General features: G+C 34.5%; 2 protein-coding genes across 2 annotated transcripts in view; both read right to left on the bottom strand.

The window, feature by feature from the left end:
* LOC127851093 (uncharacterized) overlaps window positions 1–4,259 on the bottom strand; it is a 64,352-nt gene extending 60,093 nt beyond the window's left edge. The window contains exon 1 of the mRNA XM_052384620.1: window positions 4,228–4,259. Within this exon, the coding sequence (XP_052240580.1) occupies window positions 4,228–4,244 (17 nt within the window). The 5' untranslated portion in view covers window positions 4,245–4,259. The remainder of the gene's footprint in view (window positions 1–4,227) is intronic.
* A 17,370-nt stretch (window positions 4,260–21,629) lies between these two features.
* LOC127853802 (uncharacterized) lies at window positions 21,630–22,253 on the bottom strand. Its single transcript, XM_052388614.1, has one exon. It carries the CDS (start codon window positions 22,251–22,253, stop codon window positions 21,630–21,632), a length of 624 nt encoding a protein of 207 aa, XP_052244574.1.
* Window positions 22,254–24,761: the final 2,508 nt, after the last annotated feature.

Genomic DNA, 24,761 nt, shown 5'->3' on the forward strand with positions numbered 1-24,761 from the left:
GGCAGTAATATCAGGCCATCCCTAAAAATGTGTTTGTTTGAGATAACCTGACCTACCCACCCAAAATGCCTCTTCCCAAATTTGTTTGAGCTCTGAATTAAATTCTTCTTTTAGCTAAGTCAACAATAAAGACATTCTCATGCTTACACCCCTGATCCCTATTCAAGACAACACTTTATTTATTAGATAAAACCTCATCATTCTACTGTCAATTATTGATTTATATTTGAGCCGAGGTCTGTGGACAGGGGTTTTTATGCATGTGCGTAAAGTGTTGTCCCAGATTAGCCTGCGCAATCCGCACTTTCCTCTTAAACTGAATGTTTGCTAAGAAGAAAAAATAAAAAATACCATAAAAGCACAAAATTGTCGTCCCTGATTACTGTAAAAACCCAGTCATAAGTCTACCCGCTCATAAGTCGGGGGGTAAAAAATGATACAAAAATCGGAGATTTTGAATATGTCCAAGTCATAAGTCGAGTCAGAAATTGTCCGTCCACGAATTTCATAAACAGACGCCATTTTAAATGTACGGGAAGTTTTTATTCTATACATAGACCATGACGTCAGTATAGCCCTGTGCGACGTAGACATAGCAGACACGTGTATTATGTACTTTGTTTAATATAATCAATACCATATATATTTAGGAAATCGAAAATAATATATAAAAATATAGACAAGCAAATCATTATGAACCACATAAAAACAAATTCAACAACATAGGAAACCAAAACATAGTTACATGTACATCGTAATTTACACAACAACGACATACGAAACACCAAACTCGCGTTCAGCAGCACTATTATTATTTGATTGCTCTGCAAATTCTATCACACATATTTTAAACGAATTGTCATAGGCATGGCGTTTGCGTTTTCCAGGCATTTTCACATATCAAATGTGTTAGTCAAATTAATAAATTATTATTATAAAGTTTGCACTAAATTGTCCATGCTAGTAATAATCCACAAACTTATAATCCGATGATACATTGTGATCACTGTAATCAAATCTTTGTACTTTTTATCTGACTATCAAAACAATTGATTACTTCCTCGGTAAAACATGTTTTTATTACAATGATTGACATAACCAATAGACCGCTAACTCCACCTTTGTTCTACATAAAAGTTTTAAAGGCGGAGCTATGCATGTGCTCAAACATAATTAAACGATAACCAGCGAATAACAAACTCGCGATTGGTTAAACATGTCGCTTCACAAATTAAAGGAATCTTATTTTATCGGCGAGAAGGGTGATGCTTTATGGCTTCTTGACAGGAAGCGGCTTTCCTTTGATGACGTCAAACTGTCAATTCACACAGGTTGCCAATTCTCGCTCGACATTAAAAATGACTTGATCTTTTTTTTACACGTTCAGTTGTAAGAAAACACCTGCTAACATGAAATCTTTGGATTAAATTATGAAAATAAAAACAAGGGAAATTTTGCGGCAAACTGTGGTTATATTAATTGGTAAGTATCAGTTAAAAGACGACAATTCTTGTGTCCTATTTCAACAAGTTTTCTATACAACAACAACAACCACTTTAACCATTACCGCGGGGATCAATCTTGGTAGAATGTCAACATTTTTTTTCATGGACGACCTCATAAGTCGAGACTGTAAATTTAATCAAATTTTTGAGGTAAAATCTCGACTTATGACTGGATTTTTACGCTAGCCTTTTCACTCATGCATTAAACCCCCTTTTCACAGAGTGAGGCCCATTTGTATGTGCAGTACATTTTATTCAAGAGCGATTGCTCCCGAAAGTCTTGCAAGGTGGGTTAGAAGCTGAAAGAGCAAAGTACAGGCACATGAGACACACTGTTCCAGGGAAAAACCAGGCTCTATTAGTTCCCAGTGTAAAGCAACTAGTAAATTGCACCTGGTTTCAGGAACATGACAAAACAGTATGTTATAGAGGATTGAATCTGCAACCCTCAATGAAGGTGTTTTCTGGCTCTATTAGTGCCCAGTGTAAGGCAACTTGTACACTGTACCTGGCTTCATGAACATGACAAAACAGTATGTTATGGAGGATTGAATATGCGACCCTCAATAAAGGTGTTTTCTGGCTCTATTAGTGCCCAGTGTAAGGCAACTCGTACACTGTACCTGGCTTCATGAGCATGACAAAACAGTATGTTATGGAGGATTGGATCTGCAACCCTTATATATGGTGTTTTCTGGCTGTAAGGCAACTTGTACACTGTACCTGGCTTCATTAACAAGACAAAACAGTATGTAATGGAGGATTGAATATGCGACCCTGAATTATGGAGTTTTCTGTGATATGAGTCTGATTTATTTTCCTATAAGACATTACACTATCAAAACTTATCTGTTCAACTTATTAAAGATAACAATTGTGTATATTTATATGCAAATCGACTAAGTATTTGAAATAAGCACAAGTATGTACATGTTTTTTTTAATTTTTATACGATTGCTCAATGGTTATAATATTGATGGGTTCATATTGTCCATAGTCTTTTACGGTGTCATCATTGATAAATATTAATAGATGGTCACATAAAAAACAATTTACCCATTTACTTGATTTTACTTGTTAAAATAGATATCATGACTATCTTGCATAATTGGAAAAAGGAAAGAGTTGGAAATAACATATCCAGTTATTGACATTGTTGGATTCATTTCTTCAGCTACATACTCATTTGAACATCTTTGTTGGTGTTTTGAATAAGAAATATTTGTTGTACTAAATTTGTGAGCAAGTTATCATGTGTTCAAAAATGAATGGTCATAATATGACTCGTACAATGTCATGAACTGCTCAAACTTTGATGTTTTTTTTTTATGGTTACATTAACCCTGTACCACTTGTATGCGTTTTTTGAGGCATATGTAGTCAAATAGAAAGTTCAATTTAATTGAAGACCTTTCTAACTAGATTCAAGTTTTAAAGGCTTTATTTCCAACCCTAAGATACTGATGAGCAGCAAACAGCATAAAACCTGAACAGCCTGCAACCAAATTTGCTGCATTAAATAAATATATGAAACTCATTTGTATGTAATTAAGTTACAGAATCTATGTATGTAATTTTTGTAGGATAACACATCCAATGTTAATATACATATTTGGGCTTACGATAATATTTTGATTTCTGCGTTCTATGACCTAGTTAAAATGTTGTACGTTGAAAAATGTATGATTACATCGTGAGACATTTAAGTTTGTATCTATGTACAGACCAACCTCCTTCCGCCTCCCCCCTCCTCCCCAACCTGGATGAACAATAAGTTGCATTATTAAAAAAATGTGATAATATTGTTAATACTGCATCTGACATGTGATTACAAATAGTCTATTTGAAAGCATGTATCTACATATGCTGGGTTAAATGGACAAAATAAATGAAAAGTAAACAAAGATAAGTCAATTCAACATATTTGACTGGCAAATCAAATACCATGTTGAAATCTGTTTTATTTAAGACTTTCATGAACGAACCACCACCGCTTATTGGTAAATGTATTGGTAAAATATTTATATTTGAATGACACAAGTGATCTAATGTTTATTTATATAGGCTTGATCAGTGTTTCTGACTTCTCCAAAGAATTTGATCAAATCAATAAATCTAGACAGTGAAAAGGTTTATATTGAAAGCGCTGCAACGTGCAAAATTCAGCAAATGGGTTGTGCTCTGTAAAAATGGGGTTTAATGAATGTGCGTAAAGTGTTATCCCAGATTAACCTGAGCAGTCTGCACAGGCTAATTAGGGACAAAACTTTACTCAAATGCATTAAACCCCCTTTTCACAGAGCATGGCCCAAATAGTCTTGATTATTTTAAATTGTTTGCAGATTAAAAACACTGTCAGGGGTACAAAAATTATAATAATAAATGTGAAATCATAAAATATGAAAGACTTATAGATTAAATATTCATACTTGAGTCAATATTGGTATTTTTTAAATAAATAACATACATAATTAAATAATTACACTAATAAACAACAATTTGATACATGGAACCATGAGGACAGAATACTAGTTAATGGTTTGATATATTGTGTTCATCAGAACAACAAATTGTTGTTCATCTTTAAATAATCAATTATAAATTGTGTCCAAATTGTGTAAAACATACTGGGAATATCATGAACAATGTTGTGCAAAAGTTATTTTTCATAAAATGTATTCATTTCATCTATAGGTATAATAGCTGAGTCAAAACAGGTTACCTTGCATGATAAGCCATACTCTAACCAAGTGCTTAGAAAATATCCATGTAAATGCCCTGTTGTTTACTGTATAATATCCTGATGTAAATGTATTCCTTAAAAAAACTATAAAAAAAACACAACTTAATTTTAACACTTTGTCTTAGCTATTTTTGTGCTCTGCCAATTAAAGCAACATTGTTCAACAAATTCCATTCAATTGCCAATTAACACGAAGGAATTGGAAACTATTAATGCACTCAGAACAAATGTTCCCCAGCGTTTTGTGAGTCAATAGTATAAAACAGATTGCAATAATAGGACTCCCTGATAGTTATATCATGATGTAATTTACAAAGGCATGGTACTATGAGCTATTCAAGTTGAGTTACTTGTCTGTGTACAGTTACAATATAAACACTAGATAATATTATTAGTAAATTAAGTGTGACAGCATGGGTGTAAAGACAATCAATTGTATTCGTATATCATGGTAAAAAAGGTCTCAAAATTAAGCATAACTTAGATTATTAAAGGATTAAAACTAAAACATATACAAATAAACTTGATTGATATCAATAACCTGATGAAAAAACAAGGGGGAAAAAGTTACAATAACAAGTTCTTGTTAATGGAAATTTCACAATAGTTTATGTAAAAATACTTGTAAAATGAAAATCAAGTAATTAAAAAAAAGATCATGGAAATAGAACAAAAGCTACTTATTTTTATCCACACTGTCTCATTATAATTATTAATTAATATTTAAAAAAAAACACATTTAAATAAACATTAAATCAACACAATTATTTCTTTGACAACAGGAGCAATAATCATGGTAAAATAAAATGTTCGTAGTCAAATGTTATTTTTCAACCCTTTCCCACCTAGATACATATTTTGACATGTTTGTAGTCTCTTAGAAAGTTATATTTAATTGAAGACCTTTCTTACTAGATTCAAGTTTTAAAAGCTTCATTTCCAACCCTCAGATACTGATGAGCAGCAAACTGCATTATCCATAAACCTGAACAGACTGCGAGTTGCTCGCAGACTGTTCTGGTTTTATGCTGTTTGCACATAGCCATTTTCACGGTGGCCTGAGCGGGGATGGGTTAACAAACCTCATTACACTATCTAGTGGGAAAGGGTTAACAAACCACATTACACTTTCAGTTTGTCTTAAAAAACTAACAAAATTGTTTCAAGTATTTAAACCATACCTATATAAAGCGCTTAAATGATGAGATTCGTACAATTTATCTTTCAAACATTGTATTATATAAATCTACAGAATATTATACTGCAAAGAGCTATGGAATGTCATAAAATCTCTAAAATGCATATTTAGAAGTTTAAAATTTATTTATTTCATTTGCATAGACCTTTTACTGAAACATGCTTATAAATAAGATTTAGTAACTTTGATGTATTATGAGCATTGCACTGTGATAAGGGGGTTTAATGCATTTGCTTAAAGTGTTGTCCCAGATTAGCCTGTGCAGTCTGTGATGACACTTTCCGCTGTTATGATATTTTTTTCTTTATAAGAAAGTCTCTTCATAGCAAAAATTCAGTTTCGGCGGAAAGAGTCTGCACAGGCTAATCTGGGACGACAATTTACGTAAATGCATTAAACCCCCTTTTCACAGAGGGCACCTCACATATATGTAACTGTCATTGATAACTCTCTCAAAATGAAAAGCTATATTTCAAGGACTTCTAAGATCTTTATATTATTTACCAGTTTGTTTCTTATGATTTCAGATTAATTTGAACAAGATAACTTTAGACGCTTTCTCACTAGAATTAACCCTTTTCCATTTTGGCATAAAAAATAGGGTGGGCATAACACAACATTGAGCATTATGTATGATAATGTAAGGTATATGCAGAAATATGCTTAAGCAATACAATCAAGCTTAATAAAGTTCTAGTTACACATAATAAATACAAAAAAGAATGAACATAAACATATGCCTACAAATAAAGTTGATTTTCACATTATTAGGAACAAAGTTATCTTTTAGACATTTTTGTGAAAATTGACTTTGTGATACTGTTTTACATAAATGTTCATAATAATTATTGTTTATTAATATATATCTGTATGGCTAAGAAGAAATTACATGTAAAGTATTAGTTTCCAATCAAAAATGGAATGCAACAAACTACATTAATACTGCTGATTAACAGTGGCAGTAATAGTAGCTACACATACAATGCTACATGCATAATGTTTCATGCATAGCATTTAGCAGTAGATGTATGTGAATGGAAAAATAAGTCCACAAATGGTGACTGTCTGACTTCTTTTTAAAACAGGCCTAAAACAGTGTGTTTTAATCCTACTAATTATGAAACACACATATTTTTGTTGACATGACCATCACAGTTTTTTTTCCACACTAATATAATGCCTGTGGAAAAAGTTATTATTTGCATTTAAAGAATGGCAGATATATACATAGAGACAAATAAAGTTTTTTTATTCACAAGTTCTTTGTTTATTAGTTGATGTACTGACACTTATCTTTCTTACAACTATCATACACACATCCTACTCACATCTTCCCTACCTACCAGACTCCCTTAATATACTCACACATATCATACTCACAAGTATAATAAACACACATATACAACTAATATTTATTATTAAAATGCTACTATACTTGCACTTATCTATCATAAACAATTGTACTCACACTTATCTTTCCTTCACTATCATATTAACACTCGTATTTCCTTCACTATCATACTCACACTTATCTTGTGTTCACTATCATACTCACACTACACTTATCTTTTGTACACTATGATACTCAAACTTATCTTTCATAAACTATCATACTCACACTTATCTTTTGTTTACTATCATACTAACACTTATCTTTTTTTAACTATCATACTCACACTTATCTTTCCTTCACTATCATACTAACACTTATCTTTCCTACACAATCATAATCACTTTTATCTTTCAAACACAATCATACTCACACTTATCTTTTGTACACAATCTTACTCACACTTATCTTTTGTACACTATCATACTCACACTTATCTTGTGTACACTATCATACTCATACTTATAATTCCTTCACCATCATACTAACACTTATCTTTCTTAAACTATCATACTCACACTTTTCTTTCCTTCACTATCATACTCACACTTATCTTTCCTTCACTATCATGCATACACTTATCTTTCATAGACTATGATACTTACACTTACCTTTCATACACAATCATACTCACACTTATCTTTCATACACACTTATTTCTCACACTTATCTTCCATTCACTATCATACCACTATCATACTCACACTTATCTTTTGTTAACTATCATACTCACAGTTATCTTTCTTACATTATCATACTCACACTTATCTTTCATACACTATCATACTCACACTTATCTTTAGTTCGCTATCATATTCATATTTATTTTTCGTGTACTTATTATCATACTCACTCTTATCTTTCCTTCACTATCATACTTACACTTATCTTTTGTTCATAATCAAACTGACACTAATCTTTCATTCACTATCATACTCACACTTATGTTTCGTACACTATCATACTCACACATTTTTCTTTCCCTATCATACTCACTCTTTTCTTTCCTTTGCTATCATACTCATACTTATCTTTCCTTCACTATCCTACTCACACTTATCTTTCCTTCACGTTCATACTCTCCTTATCTTACCTAGCCAATCATACTGACACTTATCTTTCGTACACACTTATCTTTTGAACATAATCATACTCACATTTATCTGTCCTATGAAATCATGCTCACTCTAATATTTCCTTTACTATCATACTCACTCATATCTTTCCTTTGCTATATTGTACTCACACTTATCTGTCCTTTATTATCCTACTCACACTTATCTTTCCTTAACTATCATACTCACACTTATCTTTTCTTTACTATCATACTCACACTTATCTTACCCTCACTATCATACTCACACTATCTTACCTTCACTATCACACTCACACTTATCTTTCATACACTATCATACTCACACTATCTAACCTTTACTATCATACTCACACTTATCTTTCCTACAAAATCATGCTCACACTAATATTTCCTTCACTATCATACTCACACTTATATTTCGTACACTATCATACTCTAACTTATCTTACCTTCACTGTTACCGGTATACTCACAGTTATCTTTCGTACACTACCATCCTCACATACATCATACTCATATTTATCACAATTACATTTATCTCTCATCCATTATCCTACTCACACAAATAAAACTAAAACAAACTTAATATTTAATGTTCATAGTTTTAATTAGTCCGATTGGTAAAATTTCATACAAAAATAATATACCTTTGTCTAATCTTTTTTAGGGGTAAAATTTAGATGCACACTGTGATCATTCCAGTTTCACAAAGTAACATGTAATGTTAGGTTAATTTTAAGCTCGGATATCTGATTAATCTTGCAATATTCAATGTTAATCCTATTATCAAATATAATAAGGAGTAACTTTCATTTCTTGACACTACAAAATACGCCATCAAACATAATACAAATTAAAAAAAAAAAGCTCTAAACATAATATATTAATATTTATTTTACTAAATGTTGTCATTTAACAAGTGATTAAAAACCATCCTTTCATTTTATTTCAACAAAAAAATAAAATGGCTGCAAATGGCTGCAATTTAAAAACACATAAGACGTTTAATGATGTTATTTGTTTCCACTATCATGTCCAATCCTGATTTCTTGTGGGTACCCTTGATGTTTTTGTAATCCTGCTTTCAGCTAAATTTGATTCATATTCACTTAATTAACTACTAAGTTTGATTCACCTGTTTTTGACATTTGACCATGTTCATTAAATTAACTTTTAATAAACAAATAAATAACTATAAAGAGAATGGTAAATAGATCTTGGTAAGATTTCTGAATGTCACTGCATATTCTTATTTAAGTAGGAAATTGTAAAACAAACAAAAATAAAATAAAGTTTAGACCACCTACCTACTCTTATTTTGAAGGCAAAATAATTGAAAAAAACTGAGATTTTCTTTTTTGCCTAAGATATGTGTAACATTAAAATGTGCCATAAAAGAAACATAGATAAATTTACAAAAAAAGAGTAGAAAGTCAGTTTCTTTCACTCACCGTCATGTAATGCTCTGCCTACACAAGGCATATATTACTAAGCATCACTGAGCATGCAGTACTAGTGATCAAATACAGTTCGATCTAGTTGTTACTACAACTGCTGAACAGCACCTCATGCATTGATACGCTTTAGTATGGTGGCACAGAGTTGACATAGACCAGTAGACTCCCAGCGATTTTTCTTTCTTTATAAGATACCGGAAAACGGCACTTTCCCAATGAGGAAAAAATTATAAATTTCCCAATTGCTGTCCAAAAAAATTCAAATTGATGATTAAATGCAACATTTAGTTAATTTCCCTATCCAGCTTTATGGTTTGATTTATAAAATATTGACGACTTGACAACACTTAGTTATCAATTTTAAAGTATTTGTTAGCAGAAAATCAAATTTACCAATTTCAGTTGTGTTCATGCTACTTTTCCCAAGCGTGCCAGGAAATCGCTAGCTCCATGCATTCATAGTCAAGACCTTAGCACTCAAGTGATCTGGAATTCTCAACAAATTGCAATGCTCTTTGAAACAGTCTTGTCAGTAAATGTAAAGTCATCGGTGAACAGGCTCATCAATATTACTACTATATTGAGGACATGTTCATTACTGCCAGGTACAATGTTATTGTATGGATGCCTTTACAGCTATCAATAAGGAGCATGCACATGTTAAAGTTTGCATGTTGTATACCGTAATCGGTTGTGTATAAGGCGCACTTTTTTACCCCCAAATTTGATATAAAAAACTTGATGCGCGTTATGCACAACAACAGGCATGCCAAAACATTTTTTCCCTGTCAGTTACCCAGTTACGGTAACTCGGACCATTCTGTTCCCAGTCGATTCAACTGTCACTATGTTAATAATTGTATTATATTTACGATCTGAATATAGATTAACAAACGTTATAAAGTTAAAATTAATATTTTCTATCTTTTTCAGGTACGTACAGAGCATCGAAATCAAATAAATTTGAAGGAGATAATGAAAAACAAGGAAGCCATTTTTATTTAAATTTTATTGTTTATTCCCACAATATTATACCCTACTGTACTAGGGTTACACAATTTAATTGGGGCACTTGTCGATTTACAATAGTATGTCGGCAAGGCCTTTCCCGATATTGATGATTATTTTTATTGCTTTTCAAATGTGTTAATAAAATTGATGTTGTGTTTGTTCACACGTTTTCATACGTCTTGTCAAGATTTGAGTCACCTGTCAAGTTTTGTGTAGCTGGGCTATTATCAAAACATGCGAACCGGCAGACGGCATCACACCTCCACTGTTTAATTATCGCGTGTAATGTCAGTAATGGTGTTGAGAAGTTTGAGTCGTTAAAGTCACCTGTCAATTATACTGAGCAACTGAATGAGCAATAAACAACACTCTTCAACATGAATAAAAACTGCACATTTGCCATTTTTAATCATTATAAAAATTGTCATTAGACTTACCGTATCTTGAATAGCACTGCGATCGACAGAGAAAGAATCTTGAAATTGTCTTTGAATTGTCAGAATTTTTTAATTGTCAGTCACAATATTGACGTTTCGGACATAGACGGACGACCCTTATAAAGACGATCAAAGACAACAACAAAGGTCCTTTTCAGGACCGCGCATATTCTGGAAAGAATATTTTGCAAATTGTCAAACACAAATATATTTGTGTAATGTAACCTTACCATCTATATCGCATAGACGCTCGAAATAACGCGCGAGACCGGCAATGTAAATAAAACGATTTTCTGTTAGCCCATGGAGTATGGAACCGAATTTTTCCCAGTTTTTTTGCATCAAAAACTTTTTTTCCCGATTTTTTGCTTCAAAAAGTTGATGCGCGTTATACACAAATGCGCGTTATACACAACCGATTACGGTACATATGTGATAAATAAAATGTATCCAGGGCTTTTTACTCAATGTGGGGTAAGGGCATGGCCTTCTACTTTTGGGGAAAAAAAATCAACAAAACTGACAAACAGGGAAAAAATATCCCAAAGTAAGCTTGAAATTGGGGAAAAATTGCATCATTTTCATGAAATTCTCTCTGGGGAAGGGGCCTTTCTCTTGGGGGAAGGCGTCTTAATAAGGCACTTGCTTTAGAAGGAAAAAAAGCGCTGTTATCCATATTTCACAAATGTTAATGACTGAGATAACATGCACATGTATCATTCATAAATGACAAATATGTGACATGTACTGTCAACTCTGTGCTTCCATAGTGATAGTCATAAGTACAGAACACAGAATCTTGGTGCTCCAGTGTCCTTCCATACCTTCTTTTATCCATCGCTGAAGGTTGTACAAATACATTTATAAATGAAATACACACAGAGAGCTGAGGTATAAGTACAGAGTGTTTTTCCCAGGCCGTTTTAGCCCTTTCATGACATGAGCACCCACTGTTTTCCGCGCCCTTATTGATAACATCTTAATTGCCCTTTGTCCAAACTACTTTGCCGACTAGTATCAGAGTATGATCCCAAGGCCGCGAAGATTCGCTCGGTTGTAAATTAGTCATGCGTGAATAACCTCGTGTCAATAATTATCGATAATTTCAGTGGTTTATACAAAGCACACTAATTGTTCCGTAATGACTCATGTGATAAAATCGTGGACAGTTACTTCGGAGACTTCTAGATTTTTCTCGTGCAAAATGTGCATTTTATGTATAATACAGTAATATCAAAACATTTATTTCAGATTAAGATAATTCATTATTGAAAGAATCACTGTAACGTATTCTAATTAAACAAAATGTGAATCGCATATTAGGCGGACATATTATACGATTTTACGTTGCTATGCCCACCTGTCGCTTATATCATTTTAACAAGAATCAAGATGACGGACAATACAGCAAATAAATTGTGACTCTCTGCAAAAACGGCAAATAACGATCGAATTAACGATGGAGATCACACATTTAGAAGAGATTAATGAAATGCATGTGATAACAAACGATGCATTAAACGTTTTAGATAACAACAACATATTTATAAGTAATCTACTCAGATGATGTATGTCACGGAAACTAGCTAAAGAAACTTCAGCGCACAGTTTATATATTGACAGACCGTGAACTGTAAAGTCGCGCCAGTCAAAAAACATAAAAAGCAATATTTAAAGTAATGGTTGCCAGAACTAGCATTCAGTTTACTCATTTAACTGGCAGAGTTAAAACTTCTGACAAGATTACCGTTCGAAAATGGGATAAGACAAACATGGTTTCATTTATATGTAAGTGGATCTGTGTATAATCGGATTCATATGCATATATTGCTTTATTATGTTTGTCGTGCTGTACAGTTTACTGCAACAAGCCAACAGCATGCAACTTATCACTAAATGGAAGACATAGTAAGGAAAATATATTAATTAAAGTAAGTTAAATACACGAATAACCATTAAATGTGCTTGTTTATATTTTTTTAATGTATATGTTTCTCTCAAAACCACGTATTCACGGAACGTTATTGCCCTTTTTTTACCTAAACTGCGCGTTAAAAGGCCCTTTTTCAAAGTAATGCGCCATGCGCCTTTGCCCTCCTGGGAAAAACACTAAGTATATAAAACATAGTATTATCAAAATTGTACAGATGAAAGGTCAACCACAACAGCAACAAAAGATTAATATTATATGGGCCACAGAAAACTCAAAAGATTTATGTAGAAAACATAGGCTTGTTTCAAAGTAACATTTTTTTTCACTTTAAAAAGCAAATTCGTTTTAAATGTTTACCACAGGAGATGGAAATTGGACAGACAGGGGAGGGGTTAGAGTGTTTTTTTTTATAGGAAAATACAAATATTCAATTAAACAAGAGATGTGTTTGTCAGAAACACAACACCCCCTTCTGCGCCTCTTTGAAGCCATATATTTGACCTTGACCTTTCACCACTCAAAATGTGCAGCTCCATGAGATACACATGCATGCAAAATATCAAGTTGCTATCTTCAATATTGCAAAAGTTATGACCAATGTTAAAGTTTTCGGAAAGGACAGATGGACTGACGGACAGTTCAAAAACTATATGCCACCCTTCGGGGGAGGAAAAACAATGTTAATGAATTGGTTTTGTAAAATTCTTAGAATAAAAGAGATGAAAAAACATTAAATAATTACTGGGATGACTGTCATAATGTTTATTGAACATAACGTAAATGAAGAGTTCAACATTCATTGCTCAAAAATGAATGGCTTAATAAACTAAATTTCAGGAAGACAAATTTTGAATGCAAGTATTAAGTTATACTGAAATTTATGTTAATTTATTGTGGTAACATTTTAAATATATGTTTAGAAATCAAAAATAGGTTTTCCAGCTGGGCAATATTATATCACTTGTTTATAAAGTTGTATACATATACATATTAAACATTTGAGATATCATGATGAAAATGAATATTATATACGCTTTTATGAATTGTGATAGGGATCATACAAGTAACTGATCTTTTACAAAGTCATACAAAAACAGGGTTTAAGGCAGAATCAACACAGCTGAAATGCCACGGAGTCCATTACCATGTAAAAAGCAGTTTACAACAACAAATTATATGGAGTACTATTATGTAAAAGTCTCATAACGGCTCTAATTTTTCTAAGATAACAAAAAAGATAATAGCTCCTTACAAAATTGTATTTGAATATGCAAAATAAATACCCCAAGGCCAAGAACATTTTGCACAAATCATTCACTTCTTACTTAGTCAATATTGATGTTTTTGTTGGTTTGCATTGGTTTATTTAAATTTGGATGTTTAGTAATCAGTAAGCACATCGGAGTAATTTTTTAGTTCAATTCATGGGTAGAACCAGTACTTTCTGCATTTGAAGAAAGATCATTAAAACACCATACCCATTACACCATTGCACATTTCCCATGTATATAACAGTGTAAAAAATAAATTACTTCCAAACATCAACCTTTTCCACAATAACAAGCAAAGTGAAAATGGCTTTTGTAACCAGCATAAAACCAGAACAGCCTTAAAGTAACTCGCAGTCTGTTCAGGTTTGATGCTGTTTGCTGTTCATCAGTATCTTAAGGTTTGAAATAAAGCCTTTAAAACTTAAATCTTGTAAGAGAGGTCAATAATTTGATTTTCTAAGCGATTTCTAACGTGTAAACGTGCGTCTCTGAGTGGTAATGGGTTAATATCAGGGATCATATTTTCCCGCAACATCAATCGGTCTAGATTTTAATGGGGAAAAAAGTGTCCGAAAATTTATATCCGAAATCATGACAAATTACGTTAACATATATACCATTGATTTTGCCATTCATGAAGGTGGTATAATAAATGTACAAATTTAATTGCCTTTGGCATTTTTTTTAACGGAACATACGAGTTTTCTCAATTGGTTTTATGATTTTGTTTCTCTTTTATTGTTGTTTCGTGTGCTGTTGTATCTGACTTTTTTCAACGTTGTCAATATTATTTATCTGTGTAAGTCTATACCGATGTTTTAAATCGTTGTCGACTCGATAATAGCTTACATACATGCACAGAACCTAACAAATGTCTGTGCGTAGGTTGGATACTGGCAACAACAAAACCATATAGTTGAGAAATAATTCGTGTACGTTATAGTTTGTTGTCAAATAACCCACGGCCGATAGTTAAGATGCGTAGGGATTAAATCACGAGTGCGAAGCACGAGTGATTTGAAACCACGCATCAAACTTCCGGTCGTGGGTTATTCAACAACAAACAATAAAGTACACGAATTATTTTGATTCTAACACGATTTTTACTAAAGATTTATACAATGTATATTATTTTTCTTGTGTACTATTTTATGTGAAGTTCCGCCAATAAAAATAACTTTCGGCTGTTCTGTCAATCAGATCCGCAATTTTCATTTATTTATTGCCGGATTATTACGCTGGTGGAAAATGTATCGGCATGTTTTGTTTAGTTGCAGCGCGTGTTTTCAGTGTATAAGGTCCGCCCACAATACTATGAATTATTGCAGAATATCCGATTTTCTTCTTTGTTTATATGAAAGTTTACTGTATCATGCATGAAATGCACAATTTCCACGTGGATAACGTCGAGGTTTTCATCTCCGAAGTAACTTTCAACGATTTTATAGTGGACGAGTACACATTACGGACCGATTAGTGTGCTAGGTATAAGCCAGTGAAATTATCGATTGAATATTGACACGGGGTTATTCACGCATGACTAATACACAACCGCGCGAATTTTCGCTGCTTGGGGTCATACTCTGATACTAGTCGGCTGACACGCAATAAACTGGTCCTGTCCGGTTTAGAGACTGCAGTGACTGGTTTATCACACCTAATCGAGATAAGAATGTAATTAGGGTATGTTAACATGTGCACTGTGTAATCGATTTCATGACATGGGAATTTTAGCACACAGAATCGGACCGACTGTTTGGGATTTTCATTCGGTCTTTCATGACCCCAATCGGTCTAGGACCGACAAAACCGAAAAAAATATGATCCCTGGTTAATATTATATGATCATTAATGAGTTACAGCTGAATAACTTACTACTGAAAAAATACTTATCTGTTAAATATTTGGGCACTTAATAAGCTAGCTGTTAGGTATGGTTCTTTTACTTTACAGAGAAAATCATTTGCGGTTAACCAAGTAACAATACAAATCTCTAATGAATCAATGTGTTTCCTTCTGGTAAATTAAAAAGCAATCTCTAAATGAAAATAAAAGCAATCACACCATCTACCAAATACACTAGCCAACATAACTTATCATGATAACCAGTACAGTTAATCTATATCACTTACAATGATAACTCAATCTTGCAATTTTTAATGTACTTAATTAAAGGTAAAGATTATATTGACTTTTAAATTAAATTGACTGCCAATTAATCATTTAAAGAGGAAAAGGTGATGCAGGATGTAGAAACTCTAGCGTTTTCTTTTTAAAATGAAACACATTTTTATGTTCAGACTGCATATAATGTTTACCTGTGTTTAGATGATTCCTGACCACATTTCGCCCTTCGTTTATTTCTGTCCGGCGATTTTGACCGTTTTTAACAGAATAACTTGAAGATAATTTCTTAACCAGTTCTGACTTGGAAGTCTCTAATGCAGCTGACTGGTGGTGAACATCATTTATATGTTTCTTCTGTTTATCCTGGCTGGATTGCGGCACCACTAATGAGACTGCTATATGACCATCACTAATCTCTGGTCTGGAAATTTCAGCAAGTTATTGTAAGAAAATGCAATCAGACAATCTGCAAGAATTGCAAGGATTTCCAGCATACATAATTATGTTTCATTTTTTGTAAATTGTATCGCATTTCCAGCCACAAAAATAACTATACAATTGAATACTGCTAGATCCAGTAAACAAGCTAGCATCTTAGTGGTCAAAATTTACAAAATAAATTGTGCCATTGTTATCATGTTAAGCAACACTTTATACAATCTGATTTCAGAATTAAACCCTTGATATTAATATGGTTAATACTATATTTATGAAGTTTAATTAATTAATGACATAAACAAATATTAAAAGTAAGAAACAATCACTGATTCTATCATGAAAATCAAAAAAATAAATAACATGCAGTTATCAAACCTGAACATTATTTAAAAATAGTAAACTAAAGTTTCTAAAATGATGTAACATTCAACAAATACTATACCTATTGAGAGCATTTTCCTTTCTTTGCTTTGCTGCAAACACTTATTTTTATAGACCAGGAACATACAGAAGTAAGAAACTTAAGCCAGTCTAGACTTTATAAAGTAGAGTTTGTTTTTGAAGAATTATATAGTGTATTTAAAACTTGAATGACTGACAGAAACGTTTTTCGGGATATAAGATGTTCAATTAATCACCTTACTTACAGTCACCATTAATTGCTTGAATTTATTTATTTCTAATTCAAAGAATTGCAAATAGACTGGCATTGCATGTTGTCATATTCATTTAATAGTGATCATATTCAGAGAAGTCATCATCAAATCGAGCCAAAATTGCAGTTTTAAATTAAAACATTTTTTCTCAATAGATTTGATTGCTTGATCTATAGGTAATTGGTTTATTGTGACACTCTTTTCATGAAATGAACACAAACGTTCCAGCATTTAATTGACTGTAGTTGTCAGATTAATTTAGACACCAACTAAAGGCTATAAAATTAAGATTGTTTCATATCATTTGCATTGTTAACATTTACCTTTGAAAACACACAATCTTTATTTACATACAAAGCAAAGAGGCAACAATACAGTTTATTTCAGAACGTCACATGTGACCATACATGCCATAATTTTTTAGGTCCAAAGCGGGACATTCCATAAAAAGTTGTCGGGACATTTGACCAAAAAGCAGGACACCTAAAACGATCTATCATTCCACCTTTACTATAGTCAGTATAGTACTAACAAAACTCTTGATACTTTTATTCAAGACATAAAACATCTGATATGAAGCATGAAATCTAAAACATAACAATAACAGTTTTATTAAATAAGACAATAGCAAACAACGAAGATAATATTCATCTGTTTAAGAGTACAAAATCTAGAACATTACGACAACGATACTCATTATATTAATTTCAATGTCAAACATAGCTAAAGAAACTTCAGCGTACAGTTTATATAGTATTGACAGACCTGTACTATAAAGTCGCGCCAGTCAAAAATCATAAAAAGCGACATTTAAAGTTATGGTAGCCAGAACTATGTCAAACATTAACGCAGGGGAGGCTATCCAGTTGACTGAAAGTACGGGTTACAGTACACTATCTACGCCGTACACATTTCCGTATTTTGTTTTCTTCTTATATACACAGATTAAACTGAATTGTGAATTTTCAGGCGCTGTATTAGGGTAGTGTCAAACTGTCATGAATAACAACACGTTGTTTTTATTACAATAACACAAGACAAGATGGGTACCACTTTTACTGTTTGTTGCGATGTTTTTTTAAGCATGTGTCCATGCGCAGTTTGTTACTTGTCAATTGTCGCGGCTTAATTGGAGTAGGGTCAAACTGTCATGCATAGCACCTCGTTGATTTTATGACAATTACACTAGACAGGATGGGTATCACTTATTGGACTGTTTGTTGCGATTTTGGTATATTGCACATTCGAAATATCCCGCTATATTGGAACTCAACATTGAATGTAAAAGACTCATTTATGACGTAGCGTTAATTTTACAAAACAATTGTTTTGTAAACCGTTTCAAACAAATACAAAATAAACACATTTCCAACATTTATTTCATTATAATAAAACTATCGATAGCAATAAGCGACCACTATCTTGAAGACCACCATGGTGTGAATGCCTGATGAAATCAATAATTAGCCGATAAATCGCTGATAAGGTGTCATAAACAACACTGGTACATACCATAAGTAGAATCGGATTGTTAATTGGGGGCAATAAAGGGATTAGCGGTGTTAAGTGTTAGCGAAACAGAGCTTGAATAGCGAATTTTATTGGGAACCTATACACCTTACATCGTTTTTTACGAATGTCGGGACAAATTGTCTCATGGCGGGACAGCGGGACAAAGGGCCCAAAAGCGGGACTGTCCCGCCGAGATCGGGACGTATGGCATGTATGCATGTGACTATTCATGTGTGTAATGTCAATATTTTTTGTTCACATTAATTTTACAGAATTATAATTAGGAGGAACTATATACAATTTAAAGCATAACATTAAATGTATGATGCTCAATTAGTAAATCAATAAAAAATGATTTTACTATAGCAAATGACTCATTTCAAATATAAAGTTCATATATATGTCATCAATAAATGTATTCATAATTGATGAACACATACATGTATCTTATGTTTAAATAAGTTGCACCAAGAGCCTGAACTTGGCTCACATTGCATGTTAACTTTAAAAAAAATATCCACCCAGTATCAAAAGCATTCTATTTAATGGGTGATTTTCTAATCTTCAGTCATCAGCAGAACATGCCATTTTAAAGAGCCACACAGTCATAAAACAATACACAATGTACTTACTTCAATATGATATGAAACAATAGACTTGACCCGATAGGCTAGATTTATTAGACACACTTGAATAGCAATCCTCATTAGCTTAAATCCCATAAACCCTATCACCATAGCAGATAATAATTTCCTGTGTGAAGAATTCTACAAGGTAAGAAGTATTGAATTACCTTTGCCTTTGTTTGTTGACATGTTACCAAGCGGAGGCGTGGCTACCGTAATGTAACCATGACCTTAAAACTGAAAGTAAAAATTTAAATCGTGCTAACAGAAAAGGCTGTTTTGAAAAAAATGGAATTATCAGGAATAGTTACGCATGTTAAAATTGCATTACTAAAATCAATTTCAATGATTAAACGCGAACAAATGAGCATAAAACATGATCATTGTTATTCTAAATGAGACGGCACTTTGTATATAAATTGGTTGTGAAAAACGCAAATATAGGTTGCATCACACACTTTGCAAACATCACAAACAACTGATATAACATTTTGTACACACCGGTCTTACTGACAATAACGTAGTGACGTCGCAATCTATGTATAGAATGACTGATATAAGGCAGATGCAGAACTAATGATAAAGGCGTATAAATACACGTAAACCGTCTGGCAATGTTATTTTTAATCATCAATAACGTTTTACAAAAGTGTCTTAAAATACAAGCAATAGGCCTACTCAGATTCATTTTGTAAGTTGCATTTTTAACGTACACTTTACATGTACGAGTATCTTCGATCCTCGATTCACGGACTCTTCGTCACAAGTGTCTCATGCTATATATTAGTCTCTTGGTAAATATTCCACACAGGTAATTTTCTCTCATGTACTTTTATAAATTTAGTTGTGGATGTCGGATCGGGGTTTATCGCTGACAGGCTGCTTTGTCATGAATCTGCCTGTGACTTTGATATACTTGGACAGTTCAGATGTAATAGTCTCTCTCCAGCCTGGTATGTATGGGTGATCGTCTGTGTTGAGTAGTGTCTTGATATCAAGGGCTGTGACTCCACATAGTTTGTGTAGTGCTTTCAAGAGTTCGCCACGGTGTGTTTCGTGGATGCAGCATTCCAGGAGGAAATGCTCTGTACTCTCCAGGACTCCACATTCGCACAGTGGTGAGACATTGGTGCCAACCCTGTTGCGATGTGCATTAAGGATTGAGTACCCCGTCTGTAGCTGCAGGATCACGCCATATGTTGCCTTATCTGGGTCGTCAAGATGTCGCTTTTGCTCGACTGATGGAAAGAACTCATAGAAAGTCCTACCGGTAGATGAGTTCTCCCAACGTTTTTGCCACTTAATCATGCAGGACTTATGGCTTGCTCCTTTCACTTCTTGGATTGTGGTCGTCCTGGAGTCTTCGGGCATTGCATCGGCCTCTTCTGCTCCTTCTTTTGCTAGGCCGTCTGCAGCTTCATTGCCATGCAGACCTGCGTGGCCGGGTGTCCATAGGACATGCACTGTTGTGGTCACAGATAGTGTCCTAAGTGCCTTCTTGATTTCTTCAATCACAATCTTATGGCCGTTGTTTTTCCAGCCCATGGTTAAGATGCCTACCACTGTCTGGCTGTCACTGAAGATTTGGATTGTGTTACCGGGTGTTAGGTGGGGATGTTGTAGAATTTCTTCCAGAACCATTAGTACTGCGAGGATTGTACCATGTTTTGTGACCGCTCTTTTCAGCCTGATTGTGTCACCTCCTGAAGGATACAGGACTGCTCCTGCACCGGTCGGGCCTGGGTTAGTCAAGCAGGATCAATCCGTGAAGGCAAATGTGCAGTCTTGTGGGGCCTCCATCATAATATCCATGATGGTCTCTTTTCCAAGGCTCTCCTGTTCATGGGTTCTGTTCTTCGATGAACCTAAACGGCTCCAGTATTCTGGTTTAGTTCTGGACATGCGAATACATCCCACCTCATAATCCATCTCTGGTTCTATTATGTTGACTGTTACTCCTGTGTTTTTTCCCCATATCATTAGCCTGGCTAAGTGCTAGTGCTAGTGGGCTAATATGGACTGGAGGTGTGTCGTTCTGGAGCAATTCTTCTAGTTTTTGTTTCATAGGGTGTGTTATCCTTTTTGCCTGAATCTTTGCCACTTCCCGAATAGCTATCTCTTTTAATCTAAGGTTAATTGGTAGGATTCCCGTGGCTACCTCCATTGCCTCTCTTCCTGTATTTTGCGGTAAGTTGAGGCATAGAGATAGACCTTTTCTTTTTATTGATTCTAGTGCAGTCTTTTTTTTGCTCCCTGCCAGATGATTGCCCCATATTCCACAATGGATCTCACCATAGACTGGTAGATGTTTATTAACTTCTTGGTTGAGACCAGAGAGGCTATACCCTTTACTTCCCTTATTATCTTGAGTGCTCCGCTAGCTTTCCGTTCTACTAGCTGAATGTGTCTATCAAAGTTCACTCTTTCATCTAGTGTATTGCCCGTGATCTTTGGGAAGCCGTTGTAGGGTAGAATACTGTTTCCGGCCGTGAATGCGTCTGTTTTGATGGTTACGGGTTTAGCACTAAATAGTATTGCCTCTGTTTTGTTGAGGCTTACCGACATCCGCCAGGTATGACACCACTTCTTAACTGTCTGGAAGTTTTGGCAGACCTCTGTGATTGCAGTTTCTACCTTGTGTGACGTAGTCCATGTAGTTCTATCGTCGGCAAATTTGTAATGTTTCTTTCCTGTTTCTGCGAACATGTCGAGGATGTAGACGTTAAAAAGTGTCGGGGCAATAACACGTCTTTGAGGCAGGCCTATCTTTGTACTGAATGTTGGTTCCCTGTGGTCATCCATAGTACAGCTTGCTGATCTCTCTGTGAAGAAGTCTCTAACCCAGTGCCACATTCTTCCTGTGACACCCAGCTTTGCCAGTTAATAAAAGAGGCCTTCCCTCCACACCGAGTCGTATGCACTGGCAATGTCTACCATACTGTCTGCTGTGTGTTCTCTTTTATTGAAACCATCGACTACTTCCTGTACCAGTCTTCCAATTGCATACACTGTTGATCTATTTTTCCGGAACCCTTCTTGTTCTTGGTCCAGTAGTTCCTTACTTTCTAAGAAGCCGTTCAGCCTTGCTTGGATCACAGTCTCTAACAGTTTGCATATTGTTTTTGTCAGACTTATGAGTCTATAAGCTGATGTTGTATAGTAGTCTGACTTTCCCGGCTTACGAAGGAATTTCATTACTGCTTTCTTCCATTCTCTTGGGCACTTTCCTTGGTCCCAGCAGATGTTGAACAGGACAGTCAAGGCCTCTCGTAGGTTATCCCCAGAGTGAACAAAGCACTATGCTGGGATTTGATCTGGTCCTGGGGCTTTCCCTCTCTTTAATCTTGAAATTGCTCCTTCAACTTCATCTGGGCTGATGTCAGAATTCATCGCTTCTTTTTCATCTTCTACTTCATCCTCAATCATCTCTTGTTCTTTGTTTTCAGAGATTCTTCTAACGTCCTGTTCTACAGCTGTCTTCAACTCTTTGTTAAAAACACCATTAGTACGTGCATGTATATCTTTTGAAGTTCGGAACTCTTTCTGCCTGGTATACAGTTTTCCCCTGTACTCTCATTTGGTCTTCGATTTTATGCACGATTTGCGAAAATCATTGGCAGATGTAAACTGTAAATATTCCATGCGTTTTTAGTGGTCCGATTGTGAGTACTATCGTGAATTTTTTTTGCACAAATCCGTACCGAAGTCACATGATGGTTAAAGGCCAATTTCATAATTTGTTCTGCTAATTCAAGGGAAATGTACGAAGCTCGTTAGCAAAAAATACAGAGTATGTGCGTCTTAAAATAAGGAAATGGTGCGGCGATAATTACGTCGAGTTCTATTTTAGCTTTTGTGTGGCGAATGATAAAGCAGTGGCCACAAGCGGTCAAACATGCGATAACCAAAGGAATGTATGCCAATCGCACGATTAATGAACCGAGGCCTAATGACCGCCGTACGCCTGGTGTGCGATGCACGCACATCAAACACAACATCCTCAGAAACACCTTTATCGTTTTGAGAATTGGCGAATGTGCGTAAACAATAAGTTGACATTGCGTCGGCATCATGATCCCCGTACGTAACCAAATTACATCCAACGCATGTTTTGCGAATTCAAAATCGTGCGTCTGCATTTCTGGTGTCGATTAAGTATTCATGATCTCGTGTGATCTCACGGATCAACTTTAAACACCATGTGCGAGAGCCCCGGACATACATACTGCGCGATACTTCGATACTATGCATGTTTCTTCTCCGGAAAATAATGCATGATGGAAATTTGAACGATTTATCGTGAAATGTCCCTATTTTGCATTTACGTTAACGTGCTTATGAGTCGCATACATTTAAGCGTCGCGATTGCTGTCGCTATGCAAATAATTGGTTGACTATGTTTGAGAAATTATTTTTTCCATTATTCAAGCATAACCATGACTAGATGTCAGTGGGGTAAAACTTGGATTTTCTGCGCCATCTTGTTTGGCGGTATGACGGTGTGTGTGTTCCGGCCTTCTGATTGGTTGTAATGGAGTAAGATCGGCCTTCTGTTTGGTTGATTGGTTTGGCGGCCATCTTGACGGTTTACAACCGTCGGTTTTTGGAGGTTTCATATATGATGAGTAATAAAGTTGGCGGTTTGGCGGCCATCTTGACGGTTTCACTTCCGTCGGTTTGATATATGATAAGTGAGCAATTTAGCAGGCGGTTTGACGCCATCTTGACGGTTTCACTTCCGTCGGTTTGATATATGATAACCATTGAAGCATTCGATTAATTGCCCCTTTTTATTGACGGTTTACGCCGGTTTGATATATGATAACCATTTAAGCGGTTCGAATGATTGCCGCTATATTGACGATTTCCGTCGGTTTTACTTTTAATGAGCGAGTATTTTTGCGGTTTGAATGATTGCCGCTATATTGACGACTTCCGTCGATTTAATATAGGATGGATCCGCCATATTGATGCGTTATAATAAGATCGTTTATGTACAAGTATGCACAAACATGTTTAATAGTGTCGTTGGATTAGGTGGTTTATATTTTCATCCGTCATTTAAATTTTTTGTGTACATCGATTTAACGAAGCATTTTCGAGCCAGTCCGCTAGTATAAATAAGCACGCGTCTTTTACTCAATAAACTTCATGAGTTGTTTTGTTGATTGAATTAGTAATGATATAATGGTGATTGTGATAAGGAGTTTTAACATGAAAGCATTTTCCTTTTTTACTTCAAAATAAATATTAACCCCCTGCTCTGAAATAGCATTCAAATGTACCTGACGTGGTTAACATACTTAAGCGTTACAATCATTGGGTTTCATTTGTAGTTAATTTAGTCAAGAGACTTTTAAA

This window comes from Dreissena polymorpha, chromosome 1 (genome assembly GCF_020536995.1).
Source record: "Dreissena polymorpha isolate Duluth1 chromosome 1, UMN_Dpol_1.0, whole genome shotgun sequence".
Taxonomy (NCBI): domain Eukaryota; kingdom Metazoa; phylum Mollusca; class Bivalvia; order Myida; family Dreissenidae; genus Dreissena; species Dreissena polymorpha.

Bases quoted from the DNA above. Each gene is read 5' to 3' on its own strand.
- LOC127853802 (XM_052388614.1), bottom strand. From the start codon at position 22,253: ATGTGGCACTGGGTTAGAGACTTCTTCACAGAGAGATCAGCAAGCTGT.